The sequence below is a fragment of the Dermochelys coriacea genome, chromosome 7 (genome assembly GCF_009764565.3).
Source record: "Dermochelys coriacea isolate rDerCor1 chromosome 7, rDerCor1.pri.v4, whole genome shotgun sequence".
NCBI lineage: Eukaryota > Metazoa > Chordata > Testudines > Dermochelyidae > Dermochelys > Dermochelys coriacea.
The window spans coordinates 76,805,118-76,830,864 of NC_050074.1; the positions used below are offsets into that span (position 1 = coordinate 76,805,118).

Consider the following 25,747-nt stretch of genomic DNA (forward strand, 5'->3'; position numbering starts at 1 on the left):
CCTTGTTCCATTATTAATTTTATGTACTACACATTTAACTACTTTGGATTTATACTAATCCCCTCCTAATTCTCTTAAGTAACTTCTCAGCAAATTCAAGGCCAACTCTTGCGGTATATTTATATTTGTGCTATTTGATAAAGAACTCTTTCCTCAAAGATAAGAGATCAGAGCACAGCAACATTCATAAAGTGTACATTAACACTTTTTCCTGGCACTACTGATCTACTGAATATATGCATTCACACACTGTGTTGTTGAAGAAAAGTAAACTAGACACATCTTCCAAAATAGGTATTCTATTTAGTATCTCTGCACAGAAAAGTATTTCACATCATATTTCTATACTTAGGCTTTCAAATTACAGGAAGCCTAATTTAAATACCTGGAATCTGTCTTAATTATTAGGGTTTCAGGCACAATATGCTTTTTATATAAAGTGAGCTCTGCAATAGAATGATGTGCTACATAAAGGTTCTTGAAGTCAAGGTAAAGAGGAATCTGCCAGCATGAAAATATGAAATTGTTCTCTATTAGACACACACTGGGCAAAGTCAAACAGGAAACTATACAGCTGAAGCTGAGCACAGGGATAAGACAGCATAAGCCCTAGATAGGGGCCCATTCTTCATAGAGCTTTTGACACTGGTATGAGAGAGATGTTTTTTTAGAGCATTTCCCATTAAGCAAGCTACCATTCAAGACAGAACAATAAAGACAAATTCAAACTACTTTCAATGGTATTTTTTAAACCCTGAGCTTATTCATTACTACTTGTATTGCAGAACTTCCCAAAGGCCCAATCAAGAATCAAAGGCCTCATTGAGGTGGATGCTGTACAGCTGTATAACAGAAGAGTCCCTGGCCCAAAGAGCTTATAAACTTATGCCCTTTTTTGATTTTCTGTGATGTATTATGAGGGTCTAAAAGATTTTTTTAATTTTTTTTTTTAAATCATGAAAATATCAGGAATGTCAAACCTGAGTGTCCCTACTTTTGCTAAAGAATCTCTGGGAGGTCTCAAGAATATTAAATGTGAGCTGTAACACCCTTACAGCAGGAAAAGATTGTATAACGTTATTTTAAGAGAGCCTTTGGTTAAAGATTCGTCACTGAAATCAAAAAGCTGTTAAAAGACAAACAAAGTTTAAAAAAAGATGAAAAAAATCGTCTCTCAAAATTACTCAGTTCTCTCTTCATTCTTGTGATGTCACAATTTCACTCGTCCTTAAGTCACTCTTCCAGGCTACAAGGGACCTGACTTTCTTATGGGATAAACAAGCAGAAAAGAAAAAAAAAAAAAAAACACTTTCAAGACTTCTTTATACAAGATAAAGCAGCAAAGAAAGGGTACAAGCCCAGTTGTTGGTTTTTTTTTGCAGGTCATCTGTTAAAATAGCATTAAAATCAGCCTGTCAGCAAATAGTAAGAGAGCAAGTTTGCAAGTTCCTCCCTGGTTTCCCAGTTCCCTTGTTTCTTGTACTACTACTTTTTAGCAAATTTAAGCAGCCACATATGTGATACTTGTTTACAAGAGACAAATGTAACTTTTGAAATGTTGCAACTTCTATGCCTTTGGCAGATCAAACAAGCCTCTTGCGACTGAAAAATGAAGTATTAAATGGTGCATCTATAAAAATGAACACATGACAAGACAAACCGTTTTTCTGCTTCGAGTTTATCCATCCTCTTCCAGAGACGATTCACTAGTGCTTCTTGTTCTTGTTCCAATGTATTTTCAAGGTCAATCTTCTCTCGTCTTAGCTGAGGAAGAAAATTGTTTGGTGAAAAAAATGGGAATTGACTTTACTGTATAAGATTTTTATTCTGGAAAGTTTAATGTTCAGCCTATTGCCAAATGTGGGGGGAAAAACTGTAGATTCATTAAAACAAATAGTGAATAGTGTCAAAGTAAATGGAGATCATGGAACCACATCAATACAGGTACATAAACTGCCTTTAGTGTGCATTGCCTTTTCTCCCTACATGGACCCCTTCTTCACAGAACCTCTCATTCCCAAGTTTGGGTTGCTTTGTCTTTTCCCATACCACAGAGAGGCAATGTGGCCAGCAAGTGAAAGCATAGGTCATAGCAGAGGCACCACTCATTGCATATGTCACAGTAATTTTAATTGACAATGTATTCACATGCTTACACATCTACTGTATATACAATTATTTTGATGGGTAATGTTAAAAAAAATTTAAAGTGGAGAATTAAACAACAAAAGTTGACACTACAGAGGTTTATGTTTGCTTGACATGACAGGAAAGTTGTGTGCATCACAGGTAAGCAGCGAGCAATGAAGAAAAGTGGTTTCTCTATTTTTAGATAACTGTTATAGAACCAAATTCTAATGCCAGCAGAAACTAGGGTACATAGAGTTTCTCAGTTATCTAATGGCTATTAAAAGACTAGTAACCATTATTGAGTCAAGTATGAGCTACCAGAAAATAGGAAAAATCCTGCACATCAAAATATCCCAAAAGAAGCTGGACAGTAGTCAGTTCTGGATGAGAATGCATTGCAAGTTCAACAGGCACAGCTGTAACTGTGAAAACATCAAAGTTAAGCAGCTCTGAAAAGAAAAGTAATAGTAATGAAATGTACTTAGGCTTTAATACTTTGCCCTTCTATACCACTTTCCATCTGTTGATCTCAAACCAACCAGATACAGTGGAGTCACATCTTACGTGGGGATTAGGTTCTAAAGTCAGCACATAAGGCGAAAATCGCGTAGAGCCAAATTACCCTTGAAAATCCATTAAATCGCCCATAAAATACAATATACTGTACATGGCTTTGTGTATACAACCCTGTACAGTAATATGTATAAATGTATAACGTATACATTAATGTACAGTATATAATAAAGAGTACATATGCAAAATATAATTTTACAGTACTGTATTTTTAATTAGAGATGGGTAATTACAGGGGTCTTCAGGGTTTGATGTCGATCCAGGTGACTGAGAGCTTGGGTGATGGAGAGCTAGTCATAGACGAAGTGGTTGGTTCTGGTTCAGCTTGAGAAGTTGATTGCGTAGGCTCATCTGCTGCTGGTTGTTTTTCCTTGAAAAACATGGCGATCGGCAACTGTCGCTGTTGTCTCTTGAGCTGCTCAAACATTTCTTGATATGGTCTCAAATCGTCCATAATACTGTGTGTGATTTTGAGGCTTCATTCCATAGAGGGATCATATTCAGAAATTAAATCATTCCAGTATTTCGCTCCTTGAAACACTTCAGCAAATTTTGAAGATTCCAACTTGCTGGCTCTTCCTGTTCGTCGTCATCATCTTCATCTTCTGTAGATTTTATCAGTTCCTCTAATTCTTTCTTAGTTAATGTTTCTCTATGGCTCTCAATTAATTCTTCAATTTCTTCCTCAAAGATATCGACAAAGCCATCACCACCCACTTGCCTGAACAATGCATTTCACTTCTTTGTCAATGGCTGGGAAACCCTTAAAATCATTCACACATTCTTTCCATAGTTTTTGCCAACATGTATTGGCTGTTTCAGGCTTGATTGCATCCATTGCCTGTTTAATATAAGTGATGCAATTGGCAATGTTGAAGGACTTCCAACTCTCCATCACATTAAGATTGGGATCAGCATCCATTGCGTTATGTATCTGTGAACATAAGCCTCGTGTACGTGGCCTTGAAACAGCAAATCACTCCTTGGTTGAGAGGTTGGAGGTGGTATGGGGGGGGGGGGGAGAAAGACAATTTCAATGTTGTTATGCACAAACAGGAGTGCCACAGGGAGGCCAGGAGCATTGTCTATGATCAGCAACACTTTAAAGTCAAGTCCTTTCTCTTCGAGGTACTGCTTGACCTCCAGAATGAAACACTTGTGGAACCAATCCAGAAATAATGCTGCCATAACCCAAGCCTTTTTATTTGATTGTCAGAATGCAGGCACGAGATTTTTGTTCTTGCCTTTTAGGGCATGGGGATTTGCAACCCTGTAGAGCAAGCCCGGCTTTATTAAATGCCCAGCCGCATTGCCACAAAACAACACAGTCACACAGTCTTTAGCTGCTTTGAAGCCAGGGACTTGTCTTTCTGATTTTGAAGTGTAAGTGCAGTTGGGCTTTCCCCCTGCCCAGAAGAGCCCAGTCTCGTCAGCATTAAAAACTTGTTCCGGAAGATAGCCCTTTTCTTCTATGGTTTTCTTTAATTGTTCGGGGTAGACTTTTGAGGCCTCTTCATTGCAGATGAAGCTTCACCGGTAGTCTGCATGTTTTTGAGATTCATGAGGTTCCTAAAACTGTTAAGCCAACCTTGGCTGGCTTTGAATTCCTTCTAATCAGAAGGCTATCCTTCTTCGGCGGGAGGTTTGAACAGCACATAGAGGCTAAGAACCTTTTCTCGCAACATGTTGCCATCGATAGGCACACGTTTACAGTTCATGTCTTCCAGCAATAAGTTTAATGCCTTTTCAGTCTTCACTAAGGTCTTATCACGCACCTGGCTCATCACCTTAGCAGTTTTTGGAGGACTTGATGCCATGGCTTGACGAATTTCTCTCTAGAATCTTGATGGCACCGATGCTAGATTCGCTGCGGCCATATTTACGTGCCATGTTGGAGACCAACATACCGTCTCTCAATAAGTTCAACACAGCCAGTTTTTCCTCCAGCATTGGAACAGATCACTGTTTCTTCAGTTGAGCACCAGATGAAGTAGTTGGCTTGCGTTTAGGGGCCATGTTGTATGAAAAATATGTACAGTATCTTTAAACACTAGAATCACACTCAGTGCGAAATGCTCACACTATGAGAGGCATGCAGGAACTCAGACCAACTGAAGGAACAGCAGATTCACTTCTCTCATCTCATGCTCACTCCGGGGCATACACTCATTGAGTGGAATGGTGGGCGGAATCGCCCACACTATTTACAGGTATCTTGTTATTTTTCTTTTTGTCGAGCACATATAGTTGAATTCGTGTAAATTAAATGTGTGTATGACACAACTCACCTGTACTAATACCACACCTGATGTGGAAATAAATTTTCTCATTTTACAAATGGGAAAACTGAGGAACAGAGATTATGATTTGCTCACAGCCATTCTGCATATTTATGGCTGAGCTAGAAATTGAATCCAAATCTCTTGAAATCTCAGACCTGTGCTTTAGCCCTTACATACAGTGCACCCTTCCTCTAAGACAACTGAATTGTTATTATTAATAAATTAATTCAGTTACCAAAGCAAAATTAGCTATTGAAATGCTTCACGAAATAGTTTATCTTCCAAATACAAGTTTTTTCCTTCAAAGCTGAATACAAAATTTGTTACTGCTAATGAAAAGACTATTGTATTCAAATCATGACTTTTTTAAAAATGAAAATAAATATCTCTATCATCAGTTAAAGTAAGAAAACTGAAGGAAGAACTAATAAGCCTTTCCTTTGCATTTGTGTGACAGAATCTTTAATATTTTTTAATTTAAGTGCTATTGAATTGAGATTCTAGATTAATAGTTAAGGAAATTTATACTTAATACAACCAAAAGTCAAGTCCAGAAACAGTATGTTGCAGTAAACATTCAAGGCATTAGAATGTGGATCCTGACTCTAGCAAAAGCTGAATATATATACAGAAAGTGTTTAGCACACTGCTCTTTAGCCAATTCATCTCTCCAGTGCTTGGAAGAATACAGGACATTCTGAGAATTCACTCCTCCCTACCCCCAAAACTACCACCATACACATTGTTACTACACCATGAAGATATGCAGAGGGAAGATTAGACTGGACATTAGGAAAAACTTCCTGTCAGGGTGGTTAAGCACTGAAATAAATTGCCTAGGGAGATTGTCTAACCTAATCTTAAAAATCTCCAATGATGGAGATTCAACAAACACCTGTCAGGGATGGTCTAGATAATACTTACTTCTGCCATGAGTACAGGGTAGTGGACCAGATGACCTTTCGAGGTCTTTTCCAGTCCGATGATTCTATGATCACCTGATGATAGGGGGTGACTACAGATCAACTGTTGCAGTACAGTGGTCTCTGCATCACTTAATTCATACAATTCAGATTACATTAATCATATCTGAACTCTTCTTTTAATTGCTTTTACATTTCAGGTACAGTCTAGCACAACTCAAAAAAGCTTACGTGAGGAAAACAAAATAATATAAAATTTTCTTCAGTCAATCAACAACTACCAACAAACTCAGATTCCATCAGACGCTAAAAATAAATGAGCAAGGATCCTCAACCATGGATGTTCCACTGCCACTAGTGCACCTGCAGCAGCACAAAGTGTTCAAATATAGGTAGGGAAAGCAAATATCTCCTTATAGACCTTAAATGCTGGAATGGGATGTACATAAGAACAGCCATATTGGTCCACCTAGCCCAGCATCCTGTCTTCTGACACTGGCCAATGTCAGGTTCCCCACAGGGAATAAACAGAACAGGTAATCATCAAGTGGTCCATGCCCTGTCACCCATTCCCAGCTTCTGGCAAACAGAGGCTCAGGACACCATCCTTGCCCATCCTGGCTAATAGCCACTGATGGACCTTATCTTCCATGAACTTATCCAGTTCTTTTTTGAATCCTTTATACTCTTGGCCTTCACAAAATCCTCTCGCAAGAAGTTCCAAAGGTTGACTCTGCATTGTGTGAAAAAATACTTCCTTTTGTTTTAAACCTGCTGCCCATTAATTTCATTTGGTGACCTGTAGTTCTTGTGCTATGAGAAGGAGTAAACACCTCCTTATTTACTTTCTCCACACCAGTCAGGATTGTATAGACCTCTATCATATCCTCCCTTAGTCATCTCTTTTCCAAGTTGAAAAGTCCCAGTCTTATTAATAACTCCTCAGATGGAAGCCATTTCATACCCTTACTCACTTTTGTTGCCCTTCTCAACCTTTTCCAATTCCAATATATCTTTTTTGAGATGGGGCGACCACATCCACACACAGTACTCAAGATGTGGGAGTACTATGGATTTATACAGAGACAATATGATACATTCTGTCTTATTATCTATCCCTTTTTTAATGAATTCTCTTTGCTTTTTTGACTGCCACTGCACATTAAGTGAATGTTTTCAGAGAACTATCCACGACTCAAGATCTCTTTCTTGAGTGTTAACAGCCAATTTAGACCCCATCATTTTATATGTATAGTTTCAATTATGTTTTCCAATATGCATTAGTTTGCATTTATCAACACTGTATTTCATCTGCCATTTTGTTGCCCAGTCACCTAGTTTTGAGAGATCCTTTTGTAGCTCTTCGCAGGCAGCTGTGTTCTGCACTACAGAGCTTCCAAGTGGACTTCAAGCACAGACTAAAGTCAGTTGTGTCTACACAATGAGTTTGGCAGGAACTAGTTACATTTTAAACTAAGGGCAAAGGAGCTGTGGCTACATGGTTAAGATCGTACACTACGCTCAGATTAACAGGAAAATTCCTACTGTCAGTGGAAATTTGCATAGACACAGGTGATAGAATATGGTCCTTAGGTTCTCACCAAACTTAATTACATTCAGCATTCTATAATGAAAAAATGGTATTTTTAGGACCACAATAATTTTTGCACTTTGTTTTTCTTTGCCATCCATTCTCCTTTCTTTGATTTTCCACCTATATCCCCCTCAAAACTTCATATTTTGTGCGTATTGTTCTTTCTTCTCTATGCTTTTCCTTTGTCTCCTTTTTGAACTCTATTGAGTTGAAATATGTGCAGGACTTGAACTTATTTCCCACAGCATCCCAACTCTACCTCTGGGCTTCATCCATCCCTTTTCTCCTTCACACCTTACTATATTGCTGGCCCCAAAGAGTAACCTTCCTTCTTAAGCATCAAATCCTGTTCTTTTTTTTTTCCCCAAGAACTAGGGCTAAAGGGGCGGTTGTAGCCCTAGATTCTACTCTTAGCTAAAGTCCTACTTATCTCCCCAACTGCATCTTTTCTAGATGCCCTGTGTGCTTTGCTCATTAGGGAAGCAGCTGAAAGAAGAAACAGTAAGAGGCCACAACTAGCACTGCTATTACAACAGCAGACTACAGCACGTGGATGGCAAACTGCGACAACCATCTCATCCTGTATCGCTGCATCAACAATGGAGAAGCACACAGTTCATTTTAGCTAAAATATCCAGCTAATGAAATTGCCAGAGTTTCAAATTTAGCTGTTATGCTTCAGGGTGTGATGTCTCAATGAGAGTTAAAATCTCTCAGATCTATTGTTTTCAGCTATCTGCCTTAAGACAAAGAACTATATCAGGTAAAATTCAGAAACGCAAGGGAAAACAAATATTTTTAAAATAAAATGAACTGCAGAATCATAACTGTCAGAATGGATTACTCCTGGAGTGGTTTGCCCTGGCTTGTGCCACAAAAAGAGCACACTATAGTACCCAAATCTGGAAGAGATGAAGGCACTTCAAGTTCTGCACTAGAGACAGTGAACTTAGTCATGTGCAGTAGAAGACACTATGGGTCACCAATACTATCTGAGAATCTATGACAGTGTTGGATCCCATAGAACCCCAACACAGCAAGCAATGTTTCAGAGTAGCAGCCGTGTTAGTCTGTATTTGCAAAAAGAAAAGGAGTACTTGTGGCACCTTAGAGACTAACAAATTTATTTGAGCATAAGCTTTCGTGAGCTACAGCTCACTTCATCGGATGCATTTGGTGGAAAATACAGAGGGTCCCCTCTGTATTTTCCACCAAATGCATCCGATGAAGTGAGCTGTAGCTCACGAAAGCTTATGCTCAAATAAATTTGTACCCTCTGTATTTTCCACCAAATGCATCCGATGAAGTGAGCTGTAGCTCACGAAAGCTTATGCTCAAATAAATTTGTTAGTCTCTAAGGTGCCACAAGTACTCCTTTTCTTACAGCAAGCAATGTAGCCTCTGATGTTAACACATATTGTCTCCACAATAGTTTGAAACCATTCCTTAAAAATCATCCTTCCTCCTCTTCAAGCACAACATCAAGATAGTCTTATTCAAATCCAGTACCAGGTCTGCCACACCTAGGTAACTCTGGGGAAATCATTCTCCCTCTGTGCCTTAAAATCCCTACCTGTATAGTATTTCCCCTTTCTTGCCTTTTGACTGTTTCTTACCACATGCATATACAGGTTGTAGCACAAGGGGGTCACAATCTCAATTGAGGTCTCTAGCCATTAACATAACAGTAATAGATGAATTAAGTGTTGTTTCAATTCATCTCAACTTAAAAAAAAAAAAGGCATGAGGGGGGAGAAATAGTGAGAATGTGCTGTAGGGGGTTTAAAGGAACTTCAGATTTATTTTACCATACTGAAAAGAGAAAATTATATAAACAAAAACTTTAACACACCAAACTCATAGGAGCAAGACAAAATTTATCATCTATCCTTGACTCAAAACAACTTTGCACAGACATAAAATTAGTGCATTATGCCAGGTACCCAAGTACAAGAAAACGGGAGGACAGCACAGTAACACCACAGTCCTTTTATCTTTGAACTTCCTTGTTTTTTGAATATTCTAACAAAAACCTACTTCTTGTATTTAAATTTGATTATTAAAGTTTTGTGTTCCACAATTTTACCAAGCTGTCTGCCCAAGATACAGTAACATCACAAATACTAATGAATTTACAGAGAGACAAGGTGAGTGAAGTAATGCCTTTTACTGAACCAACTTCTGTTGGCAAGAGAGACGAGCTTTCAGGTTTACCAAGAGTTCTATATCAGGACCCGAGGAACAGTTCTGTGTAAGCTTCAAAACTTGTCTCTCTCAGCAATAGACATTAGCCCAATGATGCACATTACCTCACCCACCTTCTCTCTCCAATATCCTGGGACCAAACAGCTCCAACACACAAGAAATGTACAGACACTATTTGCACTGATATTTCAATTCAGTTTGTCTGCACTTTAGTTCTAAGTGGCTTCCACCACCACCTTGTGGCTAAGAGAGTTACTTCAGTTTAACGTTTGTTTCCAGATTGCGATGGTCATGATTTTGTCAGGTACTACATCCACCTAATTTTCTATTTCTCAGATCCTTCAATAAATCCATATTTAAGTATTAGACAGAAAAAGAATAATATTTAGTATATATAGTATTTGACATGTTAAAAGTGCAAAACAAAGTAGGGGACATGAAATCATGGTTAAAATAATTAAAATCAATGTTTACATCAAAAATTTTTATTTAAATCAGATTTTTTAATTACATGGGAATGCTTTACTTTCATCCCATTTATAATGTTCAATTTCTAAAATGTATGTGTGATACTTCCATTAATTTTCCAGTTACTAGTAGGAAAAAAACATTATGTAAATTCTGAAATTCTACTAGTCTCACATTTAAAATGCTCTTCTATGCTGAAAAAGATAAGTCTAGGGCCTTGTACTGTGAGAAAACCACAAATTCAAACAACTTGATTAGCAAATAGCCTGTGACATATTTGCAACCAACATACCCTTCCAATATGCTCGATTTCCATAAATAAAGAAAGCTGAAATCCTCTGTCCAGGCGATCCTTCATCAGGTTTTGCCTTTTGAAGTCAATGGGACGTGTGCTCATAAGTCACAAGGTGCTTTTGAAAATCCCATAATTAGGTACCTAAATATGGGTTGGAAAAGTCTGGCCTACCTTTATAAAAAGTTCACAGTAATTTTGTTAATATACCAAAAGTAGAAATAACTTTACAGTGTGGAGCTTTTGGTTTTGAAGTGACAGCTTTATGCCACAAGAAGTTTAATAAGAACACTTTTTGCTCCCTAATGATGCAACGTCCATTCTTAATTTTAAACAGAGAAAGTCCCACTGAAGTACAGTAAATGCAAATCAAATACACCTGCTTAAGTATTTGCAAGATCAGGACTTCAATTTCCAGTATTTTGATTTTTGCCTCTAGCAATGTTGTAAAATTCAAAAGATACCCTATCCATAAAAGTATTGTAAAAAATTTATAAATTTAATTCATTAAAGTTTTCATCTAAAATTGTGCCAGCACACATTTTCCAATTAGTTTTACAGAGCCTCAATTTAAATCAATTACAAAAAATCAAATGATTTAAAAGTCACTCCATCCCAACATTACAGAGACAACTCCCAACTCATCTGAAATCATTTGCAATAGTATATAAAAAAATCTCATAAATTGGATTACTAAAAATGAAAGTGATAATTCTCTATTTACAGTCTATTTATGTTTTGCATTTTGGGTACAATTTCTCCAACTTTGTTGACAGTTTCATCACCTAGTATCACGTATGAAGATAATGATATGCTTGCCCTTGCTCTGGGAGTCCTCATGTAGAGTCTTTCCAAGCCACTTTGGGAGTGTACAGCTTTTCAGTCTGACTATTTCCCTGAATCCTTGCACAAAGCCAGGATGAAGCAGGAGTTTCTCCTGCTATACTGAACTATTCCCTGTATGAAGCAGAGACCCCATTTCCCCTATCCACAGAGCAGGGGTGGGCCATCATGTGTCAGGTGGGGATAGCATATGCATTGTAAGAGACAGCATCGAATATGTGGTGAAGAGCAGCAGCTCGCACCAGCCCCACTACCAGTCTGTTTATGAGCCTAGAGGCTAAGTGCTAGACAATGCTAGACACAGTATTAGCACCTTTAAAAGGTGTGAGTGCTGGCGGAGAGAAGGAGATTATTTTATTGTCGTTTATATAGTTATATTTCAATATTAATTTTGTCATTGCGGATTTTCTAAGTTACTTTTTCTAATGTTTCCCTCTACAATACAGAGATAGGACCATCCGGGTCTGGAGAGAAGTCACCCCTCCTTCCAAAGTATTGCAAGGTGGCCCCTGAGGTGTGTATCACTCCTATGAGATGGGAAATAAGCAGGGTCATAAAGTAGATGCTGGAGCATTATGGTGAGGTAAGTGGATTTGGAAATATGGGGAGTAACTTTCAACCAGTAATTTTTTTCTGTTTCGTCTTTCAGTTGCATTAAGTGCAAGAGATGCTGCTGAAGCAGTGGACAGACTGATGTGCAAACTTCTCCAGCAGAAGTACATACACTGAGGGGAAAGATGTGGTGTTTGAGATGTGGCTGCTGAACAACAAACATACATCTGTTTTTAAGGTAAAACTATGTGGGACTAAGCTATGTTTTACTCAGTTGTTATTTTATCATTTTGTGCTCTCCCTTGCTTCATTGTAAATACCTGTGTACCGTTTCAAGGACTTGTATGTGGCTATAAGTGGGTACAGGTGAGCCAATATGTTTTAATGGTGGTGGCAACACCAGTATTTCTCAGTGCCCAAAAGGTCAACGTACTTTACAAACCTTGTAACAGCCCTGTCAAGCTCTATTATACAAATAGGCAGTCTGAAGCATAAGATTAAATAATTTACCATAATCATCACAAAATAAACCTATCAGCTATTTCCTTTGAATGTAACATTTTTTTCCTATCCCAAAACAGTAAAAAATTGAACAATGACCTCCAGCTAAATTATAGATTTTAAGAAATGGGTCAAATTTGGAGCCTAAAACATTTATGTATTTTTAAAATCACTTTTTCCCCCAGTGAAAAAAAATCTGAACAGAAGTTGTTCTCTAGGATAAACATTTTATTTCAAAGAACAGAAAATAGATGTTTACCTGCTCCAAAGTGAGCTGCTTAGAAATAGTATCGTTTTCCAGTTTTTTAATTTTTTTCATCAGCTTGTTCACTTGAAACTCCTGTTCCTGCTCTAAATGCTGCTCCAGTTCAGCCTTCTCATGCTGTAGCTAAAAATTCAAGATACATATGAAAATATTTCAATGCAAAATTATAAAAGACTACAAAACAGATTACACAGGACTATAAAAGCAACACCACATTTATTCTTTCTGGATATTAAAGTCTTCTCTACTGGCTATATTCAACTCTCATAGAAGATTTGAAAATGTACAGCACACTTTTTAAGATCAACATTTTAAACTATGTTTAATATATAAAACAGATGAACATATCATAAATTTCCAAATATTAGCAAAGACAAAAATCTTCTTTCTTGTGTTAATCCCATCAAATGGGGTCAGCTCTTGGAGTCCTCTCCATCCAAAGTGCTCTGTTCAGTGCAATGTCCTCTCTCTCACCATGACTTTCTTTATGACATCCCACAACTTCTTGAGTCAGCCTCTTTTTCATTGAATCTTGATCTGTTGGACTCTTACCCACATAGCTGTCAGGACGTTACTTGACATGACCAAACCATTTGAGCCTGAACTCCATTTTTTTTTTGTTTATGGGCGTTACTTTGAACATTTCTAACATACACATTCCTTCTGGGGTCTTTCTTACTTATCCCATTCATCCACCTCAACATTCACATTTCTCTGGAACAGATCATTCAGTCATCCTTCTTTGTTGCCCACATTAAAGCTGAATGGACTATTCTTTATAGACTCTCTCAATCTTACTGGTATCTTCTTGTCACATACTACACCACTTATCTCTTTCCATTTGAGCCATGCATTTATTATCCTAGCTCTAATTTCTTCCTCCATTTCCCCAGATTCTGGAACGCAGATACTTGAAACTTGACCTTTTCCATACAGTCTACCCATCTAGTTTCAAGGATAATTCTTCATTGTTCACATTGTTAAAATTACATACCACCTACTCTTTTTCCTATACTTATTTTGAGGCCATGGCTGTCCAACATCTTCCCTTTTTCAAGATCCTTTTCTAGATCATCTTTCTCCTCACTGTATAGAACAATATCATCTGCAAACAGCATGCACCAAGTTGCCTCCTTCACTGTGTTCGTTGTGAGTGTATCCAGATGAGGATAAACAAGAAAAGGCTCAATGCTGATCCCAGACCTTTTCCAATAGTTTGCCTGTTTCACCACTAAAAGTTCTGACTATTGACATCGCCCCTACAATGGTATATGGCTTGAACAAGCAGCACAATTTCTAAATACCATTTTCTCTCTCATTCACCACCAGATCTCTTAAAATGCATGTACGTCCAATATTACAAGTTGTATGAAAATTGAGAAATGCTGTTAAGTAGCATAATATTGTTAAAACAGAGGTAACTTTCTAAGAAAAAACCCAATTTGTAATTTCAATATCATAAGTATATTATTCCCTAGTGTTATACCTTCGTAGACCAGAATTTAAATCCTGCCTCCGATGGTCATATCTTCAAGTTCACTTTAAATACCCACCCAACACCACTCCCAAAAATATGGTATGACTAGAGTTTTTAGAAGAGAGAATTAAGATTAACACGAGGGACCGGAGCAATAACAGAAACACACATAAACCTTGCACAGCAGTGCCTAGCTCAAGGTAATGCAAATTTTTCACTTATCAATTTAAAATTTGCTCTAATTTAAAAAAAAAACTGGACCCATTCTCTCATGAAAATTAATACCAAAGCCAGCTGCTGATAATCAGGTTAACTTTTAGTTAGTGAATTAATAACTGAATGAAGAGGTACATGGCCAAAAAGTCTTAGGTCAAGTCTACAATGAAATGTTATATCAGGATGTGAAAATAAACCCACATCCTTGACCAATGTAGCGATGCTGATATGGCTGCATCTACAGCATGGGCTCTGTCAATGGAAGAGGGCTTCCATGAATCCAGTTAACTTCATTTGGGGAGGTGATGTTCCTAGACCAACAGGAAACCCTTCTGTTGATATAAAGTGAGTCTACACTACACCGCTGCTAATGTCAAGTGTATGACTAGGGACTGTTAACATCAGCAGCCTATCGGACAAATAAAATCAGAAAGATTGTTCAAAAACTAACCTAATAAGTGACATGAACCAGAAACATTTATTATTTAATCAAGTTTTGCTGCAACTGCATAATCTGGCTCATCACATCATGGTTGCTAATGCTTGGGTGTGGAACCTGCATCAGAGGAAATGATGAGGCTCACTCACTTATGCTGTACCTATTGTAGGACCCATTAAATCCGATCTTAGCAGCGTGAGCACACTACAGCCAAAGCACAAGGTTGTGCTGATCAGAACTCCAATAGCTCCATCTGATTTTCGGCAAAGCCAACAGTGCTCCAGCCACAGGAATGTTTTCTTTTCTACTTGACTCAAATATATGAAGCACATCAGAAAGCTGAGTACCTGAGGAGCACAGAAGAAAGCATTGCCCAAGTGAGAAAAAATGGTAAGGACTTGCTGCGCTGGGTTCTGCAGTATTCTGACTTCTTTGGTGGGCTCTGAAGAAACTTCCTGGGGCTCTTCTCCTCTTTGTTCTTTTGATTCCACAAGACAAAGTATGGCAGAAAACTAGTGGTGGTACTGTCCCAGACACCAAACTCTCATGAAAAAGTGTGATGTCACCCTCAGATTGCACAGATCATCCCTCTCCTTTTTTACTTACTTTAAATCAGCAGTGAAATAGTTAATAATGCTGACATTTCAATCTCACTTTTCCCCAACAACAGCTGCAGGTTGGCATGGCTAAATCTCTCACAGACACAGAAAACATCCACTTAAGTAAACAGTACATTAAGGGAAGGGTGGAGTATTTTCAAACACAGGTTTCAGAGTAGCAGCCGTGTTAGTCTGTATTCGCAAAAAGAAAAGGAGTACTTGTGGCACCTTAGAGACTAACAAATTTATTAGAGCATAAGCTTTCGTGAGCTACAGCTCACTTCATCGATGAAGTGAGCTGTAGCTACAGCTCACTTCATCGATGAAGTGAGCTGTAGCTCACGAAAGCTTATGCTCTAATAAATTTGTTAGCTCACTTCATCGATGAAGTGAGCTGTAGCTCACGAAAGCTTATGCTCTAATAAATTTGTTAGTCTTTAAGGTGCCACAAGTACTCCTTTTCTATTTTCAAACAGACACTGTTTTTAATTATATGTGCAGCACTTAGGTATTAGTGATGGTTGCTTATAAACACAGACAGCTGCGATTTGAAGAGAAGGGTAAAAAAATGCACTTGATAACTGGAAATGTCAGCTACATAACATTGTCTCAAAGATGAAAATACTAAGTGGTGTAGTAAATGGATGTTTTTAAAAGGCAGCAAGGTAAAAAGATGGGCAGGCTTTGGATAATTTAAGACTGCAAACAACTGAGATGGCCAGACTGCTAAAAAGAAAGCTGTGCAGTGACAGAAAGCATCAGAAATGCTCCCAAAAGACAGTAGCAAATACAAAATTGATGTAGGTGTACACAAAAAGTAGTCGACTGTCAACGCCTTTGGTTTGTGTATTATACTTGGCTGACGATTCAGTGTCAAATTAAGTGAACAAAATTAATTTTTCCCTTTATTGTGATCCTGGTATCTTATGAGTTTTTTGAATTCAAATGTATTTTCCATTCAAATGCATATTTACATTTGACTCTCGTGGAAATAATTAGTCTTACTTCCTACGGATTCAGTTTCAAATAAACTGAATAAAATCTAGATTTTTGTAGTCTGTCTAGTGTCTTCAACCACAGATATAATCTATTTGGATTTTTAAAAGATATTTCTGAAACTGAGAAGTTACACAGGCTTTGTTCCAGATGCCATCAGGTAAATGATACACATTTTGTATGCAAAGAATAATTTCATTTGCATCTTGGAATTAACATGACATTTGAGTGGGGTCAGCAGCTTGTTTTCACAAGATATAGTATTATCAAAAGGACTGTCAAGAAGAAGAGTCAGATATCAAATCTATTTTTATTGGCCACTTAGTTTGCCTGAATACATAAATTATGCCTATTCACTTGATGGTATCCCCTTTAATATTATCCACAAGTCATCCTGTGAGATGCACCAAATTTAGAAAAACTAGCAAATAGTACAATACTGGTAAAGGATACTGACAAAGCAGAATCTCACTAATTTTTAAATGTAGAGAGTCTAAAGGATAAATGAGTTTGTAAGGAAAAAAACCTCAATTATCCCTTTGGGAAACCTGTTGCATGCAAGATTAATTTTTAAATATAAAAATTAATAAAATATATTCCATGAAATCTCAAAAGGTGTGACAAGTGCATGCAAGGAAAAACTTGCAACAACAAATCCTATACCAAGCACATCTAATGCAGTTATGCAAAGAAAGTTATCATAATTCTCAAATGAGTAGTTAATTTTAACAGAGTCCCTGAATCCTATGTTTCCAAACTTTTCAAAGACTTGGTGGGTCAGCAGAACCCGAGCAAATAAAAGACAAATACAAGACATTTAATTTAAAACAAGGGCTCTAAAAAATAGTTATTAGTGACGTGGTTGTGTCACTAAAAGCCTTTTTTCAGTTAATGAAGGATGTACTTCATTCCAAGATGTCTGCTGAAGTGGTATTTTATCTCATTGTGCATATGCAGCATTTTACCCGCAGAACCAAATGCTGTGTTGCATAAAGCTAATTTAACACCGTGCTTCTAAAAGCCCAATAAATAAGCATACAAATTTTACTAAAGGCTAATATCAACCATTTAAAAACATACATTAGCAAACCGTGCTGTGCCATACTACAGCAGAAAGCACAGTCTAAGAAGGATAGGCATCCTGGGTAAGTTATCTGCTTCTCTTATCGTAAGTGCAACTATGTATATATTTACAATCAAGCGAGCAAGTAATGTTTCAAAATCAATTTTATAACAGTTGAAAAACTAATGCAATTTTATTGTGTTTTATAACTGCAATGAATAATAGCATGCTGAATTGGGAAATTCTTATGAATCTACTAATGGGAGTTCGTGCTTTGGTAGTCAGCTTTCACATTTAAAATGTAATAGAAACATTCTAGAAGCTCTTTCCAGATGCCACTCAATGCAGTGTGTAAGTCCCTTCCAATGTGAAGAACAAAGATTCAACAATGCAACAGTTCAGGTAACATGAAAAAAAAGTCACTCTGCCAACGGTTCGGCAATTGCATAATGTGGCAGCAATTATTTCTTGGCAGCAGAATAGGAATAGCTTGAAAAAATAAAAGGCCAAGAATTCTACCTAGGTTAGCAGAATATATCACAAAGCCTCCCTGTGACATCTAAAAGTCTTTCATGTATGTCAGTTTATCTTAAATTTCTCAATTAACCAAAATTGCTTAGGAACACGTTCGCTTTAATTTGAGAAAGTTCAACTCCAAGTCAGCTCAATGTTGCGATCAGAAAGAACGTTTTTGAGTCTTAACATTCCTATCATTTCAGATTAGGATGGGCACCCAAGATCAGGTGTTTACTGCCAAACAGAGAGAGGAGAGAATTGCAAAAACTCAGACTCTTTTTATGGACTTAAATCGGAAGTCTGACAGCCTCCAATGGAAGTCCGATCCAAAACAGGATCACTGTCTGAGACAGGAAAGATTCTGTCTGAAGCACAGAAATCCCACATGGAAGAGGAAAGATGCCAGTTCACTATTTAGGGGTCTTTTTTCCTATTTTTACATCTTCTCATGACACCACTTCTCAGACACATGTGTGCAGTATCCCTGAACAATTACACATGACCTTTGCTCCCTTACCTCACTCTGGAGGTTGCAACAAGCCCAGCCTACTACACTTCATGTAGTAAGAAACTTAAAGCTGCTCTCAAACCAGAGATGGTGCAGTGTAGCTTAAAATAACGTGTCCTATTTTTAAGTGTAATGAGCAATGAAGTCAATGACAGCTGGAAACCTGCCTATCAAAACTAACTAAACAAAATTCACTGTACATGATTGGTATTCATTTTTCTTATATAGAAAATAGGCTTTTGGCTTCAGTGGGAGTTGCTTGGTGCCCACCACTTTTGAATATCAGACATTGAGGAACCTAATCATGAACACTCAGATCCTATTTTTCAAAATCTTGGGTTATGGTAATGCAACATTACGGTTAGACAATTCAAATAAAGATGGACGTTACCTACCATAAAACTGGAGGTTCTTTGAGATGTGTGGTCCCTATCTGCATTCAACACATGGGATACACATGGGCATCATGCTCCTGCATCTGGAATGGTTTGTAGGCAGTGTCCATTGGCCCACATGTGTGTGTAGATCTCCTTGTGCTCCAAACTGAGAGCATAAAAGGTCTCTCCAGTTTCCCATTCTTAGCACAGTTCAATCAATCTACAGCTAAAGGGACAGAGGATGAGTAGTAGAATACAGATAAGGACCACGTCTTGAAGAACCTGCAGTTACAGCTAAGTAACCTTAATTTCCTCTGAGTGATGGCTGTTATATGTATTCAACACGTGGGAGATTCACACACAATAAATCAGACAGGAGGTGAGTGCACAGATGCAGAAGTGATAGCTGACTGTAGTACTGCTGTCCACAGAGCTGTATCCACAGTTGATGACTAGACCGGAGGGTAATGTCTCAGGGAAGTATGCAAAGAGCTCCAACTTGCCCTCAGGTGGAATGAGCCCTCACTCTCTCCAGAGTGGGAATATGAGCTAATTGGTTACAAAGGGTAATACAACCTGAGATCCATTCTGAAAGTCTTTGCATCAATGTAGCTTGACCCCTCACGACTGCTCTGCTTTGGAAACAAATAGTTAAGGAGTCTAACATCCTTCATTCTTTACCGATAAAAAGCCAAAGCCCATTGGACATCTAGAGAATGCAACCGTCTCTCTATCTGAAGCATGTGGTTTTGGAAAAATACTGTTAAGTGGATTTTCTGCCTCATGAAATTTGGAACTTACTTTAGGAACAAATCTAAGATAGGTTTGTAATGGGACTTTTTCTTTATAGAAGGCAGTATATAGTGGGTCTGCCAGAGTGCGCAGAGCTCACTAACTCCTCTGGCTGACATTTTGGCTACCAGAAAGGCCACCATCATGGATAGACAGGCCACAGAGCACGTGACCAGAGGTTCAAAGGTGAGTGATGATAAAACAAAAACTGAGATACTACTGAGATTCAAACTTCCCCATTGGTGGAAAGGACTGAGAATTCCCTTCAGAAATCTAATTGTGACAGGATGAGTGAATATTGTACGGTTATTCACCGGAGGATGGAAAGCATTGATTGGTGCTAAATGCAGTCACAGAAAACTGAGTGCGAGACCCAAAGACTTAAGGGTAAGTATATACTCTAAGATAGTAGGGATCCTGGCTGATTCTGGAGTCAATTCACACTGGTGAGCCCAAGAGGAGAAACACTTCCATTTTACTAACAGCTTTTTGTAGTATTTTCTGCTTTGGTTAAGGATGGATTGTACCCTTTCAGAATGTGAGCATTCTACTTCTGATGCCCATTCAAATACCAGAATCTCAGTTGAAGCAGTCCCACATCGGGGTGCTTGAACCCACCCTTGTGCTGTATTAGAAGCTCCAGTAATGTGGGGATGTTCATGGGTAGGAGAACTGAGAGCGTCAGCAGATCCATAAACCAGAACTCTCTCTGCCAGTTGGGTGCAATCAGGATGACTCAAGCTCTTTCTTGGTGGATCTTCTGCAGAACTGTGGCATCACTGGGATGGGAGAAAAGGCATATAACAGGCAACCCTTCCACAACACTGACAGGTCATCTCCCATAAAGTCCTGCCCAGGACTGCTCTGGAGCAGTATCAAGGAAGTTTCCTGTTCTCCCACAAGTTGAAAAGGTCCCAGGCTGTTGTTCCCCATTCAGTCAAGATGTCATTGAGAACCAAACTGTGGATCTCCCATTCATTATTTGCAAAAAGGTCTGCTTGGGCAGTCGACTAGGGAGTTTTGTACTCCTGCTAAACATACTGCTGATAGAGTTATGCAATGGCTGATGCAACAGTCCCAGGAAGTGACTGCCTCTATGCACAAGAGGGAGAGATCTCACTCCCCCCTGCTTGTTCATATAAAATATCATTGTCATGTAATCTTACATTATTTGGACATGTCTGGATCAGATGAATGGGAGGAGGGAGGTGTTTCACGCATGACAAACCGCAGGGAGTTCTTGTGAATTGGGTCCAGATGCCTTGTACCATATGATCACTCATATGAACATCCCAACCCAAGAAGGAGGCGTCAGTAACCATGCTTGCTTCAGGGGTTGATGTGACGAAAGAGATCCCCACACCAACCTTCTCTCATTTTGTCCAGCAAATGAGAGAGAGTTAAAGTTTGGGCGGAACTATCACCTTTCTGTGTACTCATCAGAGAGCAACAAAACAGCAAGATGACAGGCTTACAGGCTGTAAAGATGAAGTCTGGGAAACAGCACTATGTGTGCATGAGGCCAAGGAAAAGGCCTGATTGACAACGGTTCTATAGTGACCTGATATATGAGAACACTCATGGCCTGAAATCTCTTTAGATGTAGATACACTCTTGCTATAGTTGAGCCCAATGTCACCCCTATAAAATTTAGGAATCTTGTGGGAGGCAATGTGGACTTTTCATGAATGATGCAGACATCCACGGAAGGCAGAAGGCTGAGCAAGACACTGGCTGCCCGCTAGACTTCCTTGTAGGAACTTCCCATCAGAAGCCAGTGGCTGAACTAAGTTAAGACTAAATCCCTGTCTTCTCATCCAAGCTGCCACTACTGAAAAAGTCTTTGTAAAAGACCCTTGGTGCTATAGCTAGGCCAAAGGAAAGGACTCTGAATTGGTAATACTCATAAATCAAAGAGGAACCCAAGGAAACTGCTGTAAGTTGGGTGGATATCAGTTAAAATATGCATCTTTCATACTGAGAGCCATGAATTATGTGTCTTCTTCTAACAAGGGAGTTATTGATACCAAGGATATCATGTGGAATTTTATTTTTTGAAATAACCCGTTCTGCTGTCTCAGATCAAGAAGTGGCTTCCATCTCCCATTCTTCTTGGGAATCAAGTAAGGGGAACAGAATCCCTTCACTTGATGTTGAGGTAGAATCTTCTCTATAGCTGCTCTTAGGAGATCTTGTCGTAGAATCTCCTCAAGAAAGTGGTCCCTGAAAGCAACTGGGAAAGGGGGATTTGTGAAGAGGAGGTACCAGAAACTCATTTAGATAACGGCCATGAATAACCTCTAATATCCATTTGTCTGTAGTTCGGACCCTCCAGTTTTTGGCAAATTGGTTAAGATGGGCTCCCAATGTCAGAGGAGGGGAATAAAGGGACATCAATAAAGATACAGGTCTCAACAGTCCCATAAAAAGAAGTTCTTCACCTCAGAGTTAGAGTATGACGTGGGGGTGGATGTTCCAGAGATTGGGTTCCTATGTCTAAGCCCTCTGTCTCTTGCATGGTGACTCCTGAGGATATTGGTGGTAAAACCACTAAGGAGGCAGTCTTGCCCTTTAGCCCTGTCTATAGTGTTTTCTCTTCGGAGGAGAAGTTTAAATACCCAGCGAGCAAAGCACTGTCCTTGAGACTTTGAGGGTGTGCAGAGATTCACCTGCCTTCTTGTGGAATAGGTTAATAGTATCAAAGGGCATATATTGGGTGGTACTTTCCCCACCTCGCTAGGAAAAGCTGAGGATTGTGACCGTTATTGTAGCCATCCTCCCTGTACTATCTACCACATCCACCACAGCTGGGAAGGAAGTTTTGACCACCAATCTGCCCTCGTCCACTAAGGCCTCAAAGTGGGCTCTCTCTGTCCTCTTCCGGGAGCTTGTCCTTGCATTAAAAAAAATTATTTTAACTAGTAACATCGTATTTGGTCAAGAGGGCCTGATAATTTGAGATCCTGAACTGGCGGGAGGTGAAAGAAAAGACCTTTCTCCCAAAAAGGTCAAGTTGCTTCTATCCCTTATCAGAGGGAGTAGCCTTTGGGTGTTGTTGCTTGAACCTCTCTGTAGCTCAATATTGCCAGTAGGATGGATCAACTGATGGTGGAGGATCCCATGGCACAGGGTACCACCCATCTTTTGACCAACTGTATTTGGTTGGAGGTTGGAACTCTGATTTTCTGGGGGTCCTGTCTTGTACCACCTCTGTCCAATGCTGCAAAGGCTCCTGAGGGGCCTCAGACTCATCTGAAAAGAAAGCTGGATCTCTTATCTCCAGTGGAACTGACAGTACTGATGGTTGTGCCCCAAGGTTGGCAGGTGAGATGGGAGAACAACTCTGCCAAGCCACGATAGCCTCAGCCATCCCGGAATAGAGAGGGTCTCAATAGGAGGGATGAATACTGATGGGGGGGAGCAAATATGTTCTCTGAGATGTTCTAAGAGATTCCAACTCAGACCATGGGGCAGTACAAAGGAACTGGAGAGAACTTTTATGCCTTTTGTTTGCTTCAGTGCACGTGTGGGCCAACAGACACTGCTTACAAAAAATTCCCGGACACAGGCACATGGCGTGCATGCCTATCCCACATGTGATATACCCATAGGGACCATCAATTGAAGAACCACCAATAATTGCAAAAGTTAAGCTGCTATACAAGTGTTCATTTGACCATATTACAGACAAGCACTTCTATTCCCATTTCTTCTATGAAATGGAGAATTTGCTTTACAGTACCACAAATTTCTCTTCTCAGAAACAGTCATTCATATATATGAATGGATACTTCCCTTTCATAAATGGAGGAAGATCAGAGCCATCAGTAACTAACAAGATTTCAGCCAAATAATCTGCAAAACTCATCAACTTTAAAATTAACCTCAGTTCATAACTACCTAAGAAAATTACACACAATTAGTGTATATTTTAGTACCAACTGCCCAAGTCCAAGATTACCATAGAAAAAGGGCAGGACAAGACATTTCAAAGAGGAAAATTTTATAATTCTGTAGTGCAAGCTCTTCAGGACAGGGACCATTTTCATGTTGTGCCTTATACACTGCTCAGCATATTACTGGTGGTCGGGAAAATATGTTCCCGCACCTTTGTTTTCTCATTCCAGGGTATGTCTGGTAGTTTAGTATAGTAGTACATCTGGGATATAATCAAGCCATGACCTGTTCTGGGGGATAGGTTTGTACTAGACATACAACTAGACATACAAATAAAGTTTTGTTTTTTTTAGGTTTAAAGCATTAGTGCTTTAAAACAGCAAAAAAGTTTCTAAGTAGTAATGCGGAAGAACAAAAAGTATAAAACACAATCCTTTGTGAAAGTATGGAGGGAAGAACAAACGAGTGCTTTACATACTTCCTCCATTGAAGCATGTGCTTTTTCAGCATGAAGAAAGCAGTGCATCCAGAATTATGTACCACAATACTTAAGACTGGATAAGTTTTCTGTGATCTAGCTAGATCTATGTCTTGCACTATACCATGAAAAATATTGTTTTTTCCTCTTTACATTCTGGTTGGTTAGCCAGAAACTATAAATGGGACGTCTGGTATCATTTGTCCTTCATAAGCACAATTTTATCACCATCAATATCAAGGGTAGAATAGATTCTCTCAGATCAATTGAGTTGATACTAGGGAGGAGAGGATAACACCCTGTGATTTTTGAATTACTGAATGACTACTTTGACTCAAATATTCATGGGAGCTTTAGGACAGACTCATAGGACTGGAAGGGACCTCGAGAGGTCAGCTAGTCCAGTCTCGGGCACTCATGGCAGGACTAAGTATTATCTAGTCAATCTTTTGGAGAACTACAGTACTATTTTCCAGTGAATAAGACAGTAAGTTCTAAAATCTTCTGAGCTGACATTAGGGCCATCAGGAATTAATCTAGATTGTCAAAAACTAGAGTGAAACTAATCTCAATGGACGAATGGGACTTGGGGCGGGAGGCCTCTGCAAACTAAAATTCAGACTTGAGGCTGAGTACTGGTAAATACAGTGTAGTCAGAATTTTACCTTTTTGGACCTAAATTCTATAACCAAATTAGTTACTGAAGCGGGCACATGGTGTCATGTTATGGGGTGTTTTTTTTGTTTTTTGTTTTTTTTTTTTTTTTTTACAAAATTGCCCACCATTTGATTTCAGGGAGCTCCATCCAGAGAAATTCCCAACACTGTGGCTAGCAGAAAGGCAGTGTAGACACGGTCTACATCAGCTCTATTCCCTCGTGACTCATCTACTGGGGGAATCACTAGCTAAAGTTTAGCCAGCTTCTAGTTCCACTGGCCACCAGAGCAGCAAAAAAAACCAAGAGAACTCAGTCCTAAGCATTATAGTTTAGGTTGTGAAGTTTACATTTGGTTCACCTTTGAAAGGTTAGTCATAGCAGTTTTGTTTTACTGACTCCGCTAGTGATTTGAGCTGCTCCTGCTCTTCCTTTTCCTAAGCAGTAGCAGAAGGAAATTGACAAGAATATTGGCTTCGCTCTGATGCTGCTAGTCAAAGCTATCAGTAACACGGCAGTGGAGCAGTTTCATCGGTTAGTCCTCTGACTCAGATGCTCAACATGTTTTTCAAGATCTGCAGGAGACCATCAGTCCCAAGGAATCTGAATAAAAATACTGAGGGTCTCTCTTTAGTGGCTTGCTCCTTTTGAATTAAGTTCCTGATTTTGCTAAACTTCTCTTTGGGACAGAATCTTTTTCCCGATGCCAGTGCATGACTGCTCTTTTTGTAGTATATTACTAAATCATGGTTTGCTAGAACACTGACTATATGTACATAACTCTTCTGACTTTCTGGGAACATAACTCTTCTGACTTTCTGGGAGCATGTAAATATGTTCAGTTTGCAACATTACGTAGACAGGAAGTTTATTTTAATTTCTGTAATATGCATGTAAATAAGATTCTTCACCTGTCTTACTAACAAAAGCTTAGAGTATTAGAACTCAAAAAATTTTAAAAATCCAATTTACTTTTCTATCTCAGTACAGAGAATGAAAATCAACATAATTGCTTCACTTTCAATCAAGTTCTCCGTCTACAAAACCTGAGTTCAAACACCAGGGAAATATTTATTTTTAAAAGACCCACCTTTCTATTGAGATTT

General features: G+C 38.8%; 1 protein-coding gene across 1 annotated transcript in view; it reads right to left on the bottom strand.

The window, feature by feature from the left end:
* Positions 1–25,747, bottom strand: part of CCDC6 (coiled-coil domain containing 6) — a 75,041-nt gene that overhangs the window by 17,976 nt on the left and 31,318 nt on the right. The window contains exons 3-4 of the mRNA XM_038410066.2: positions 12,623–12,751; positions 1,661–1,764 (exon numbers count right to left, since the gene is read on the bottom strand). Of these exons, the coding sequence (XP_038265994.1) occupies positions 1,661–1,764; positions 12,623–12,751 (233 nt within the window). The remainder of the gene's footprint in view (positions 1–1,660; positions 1,765–12,622; positions 12,752–25,747) is intronic.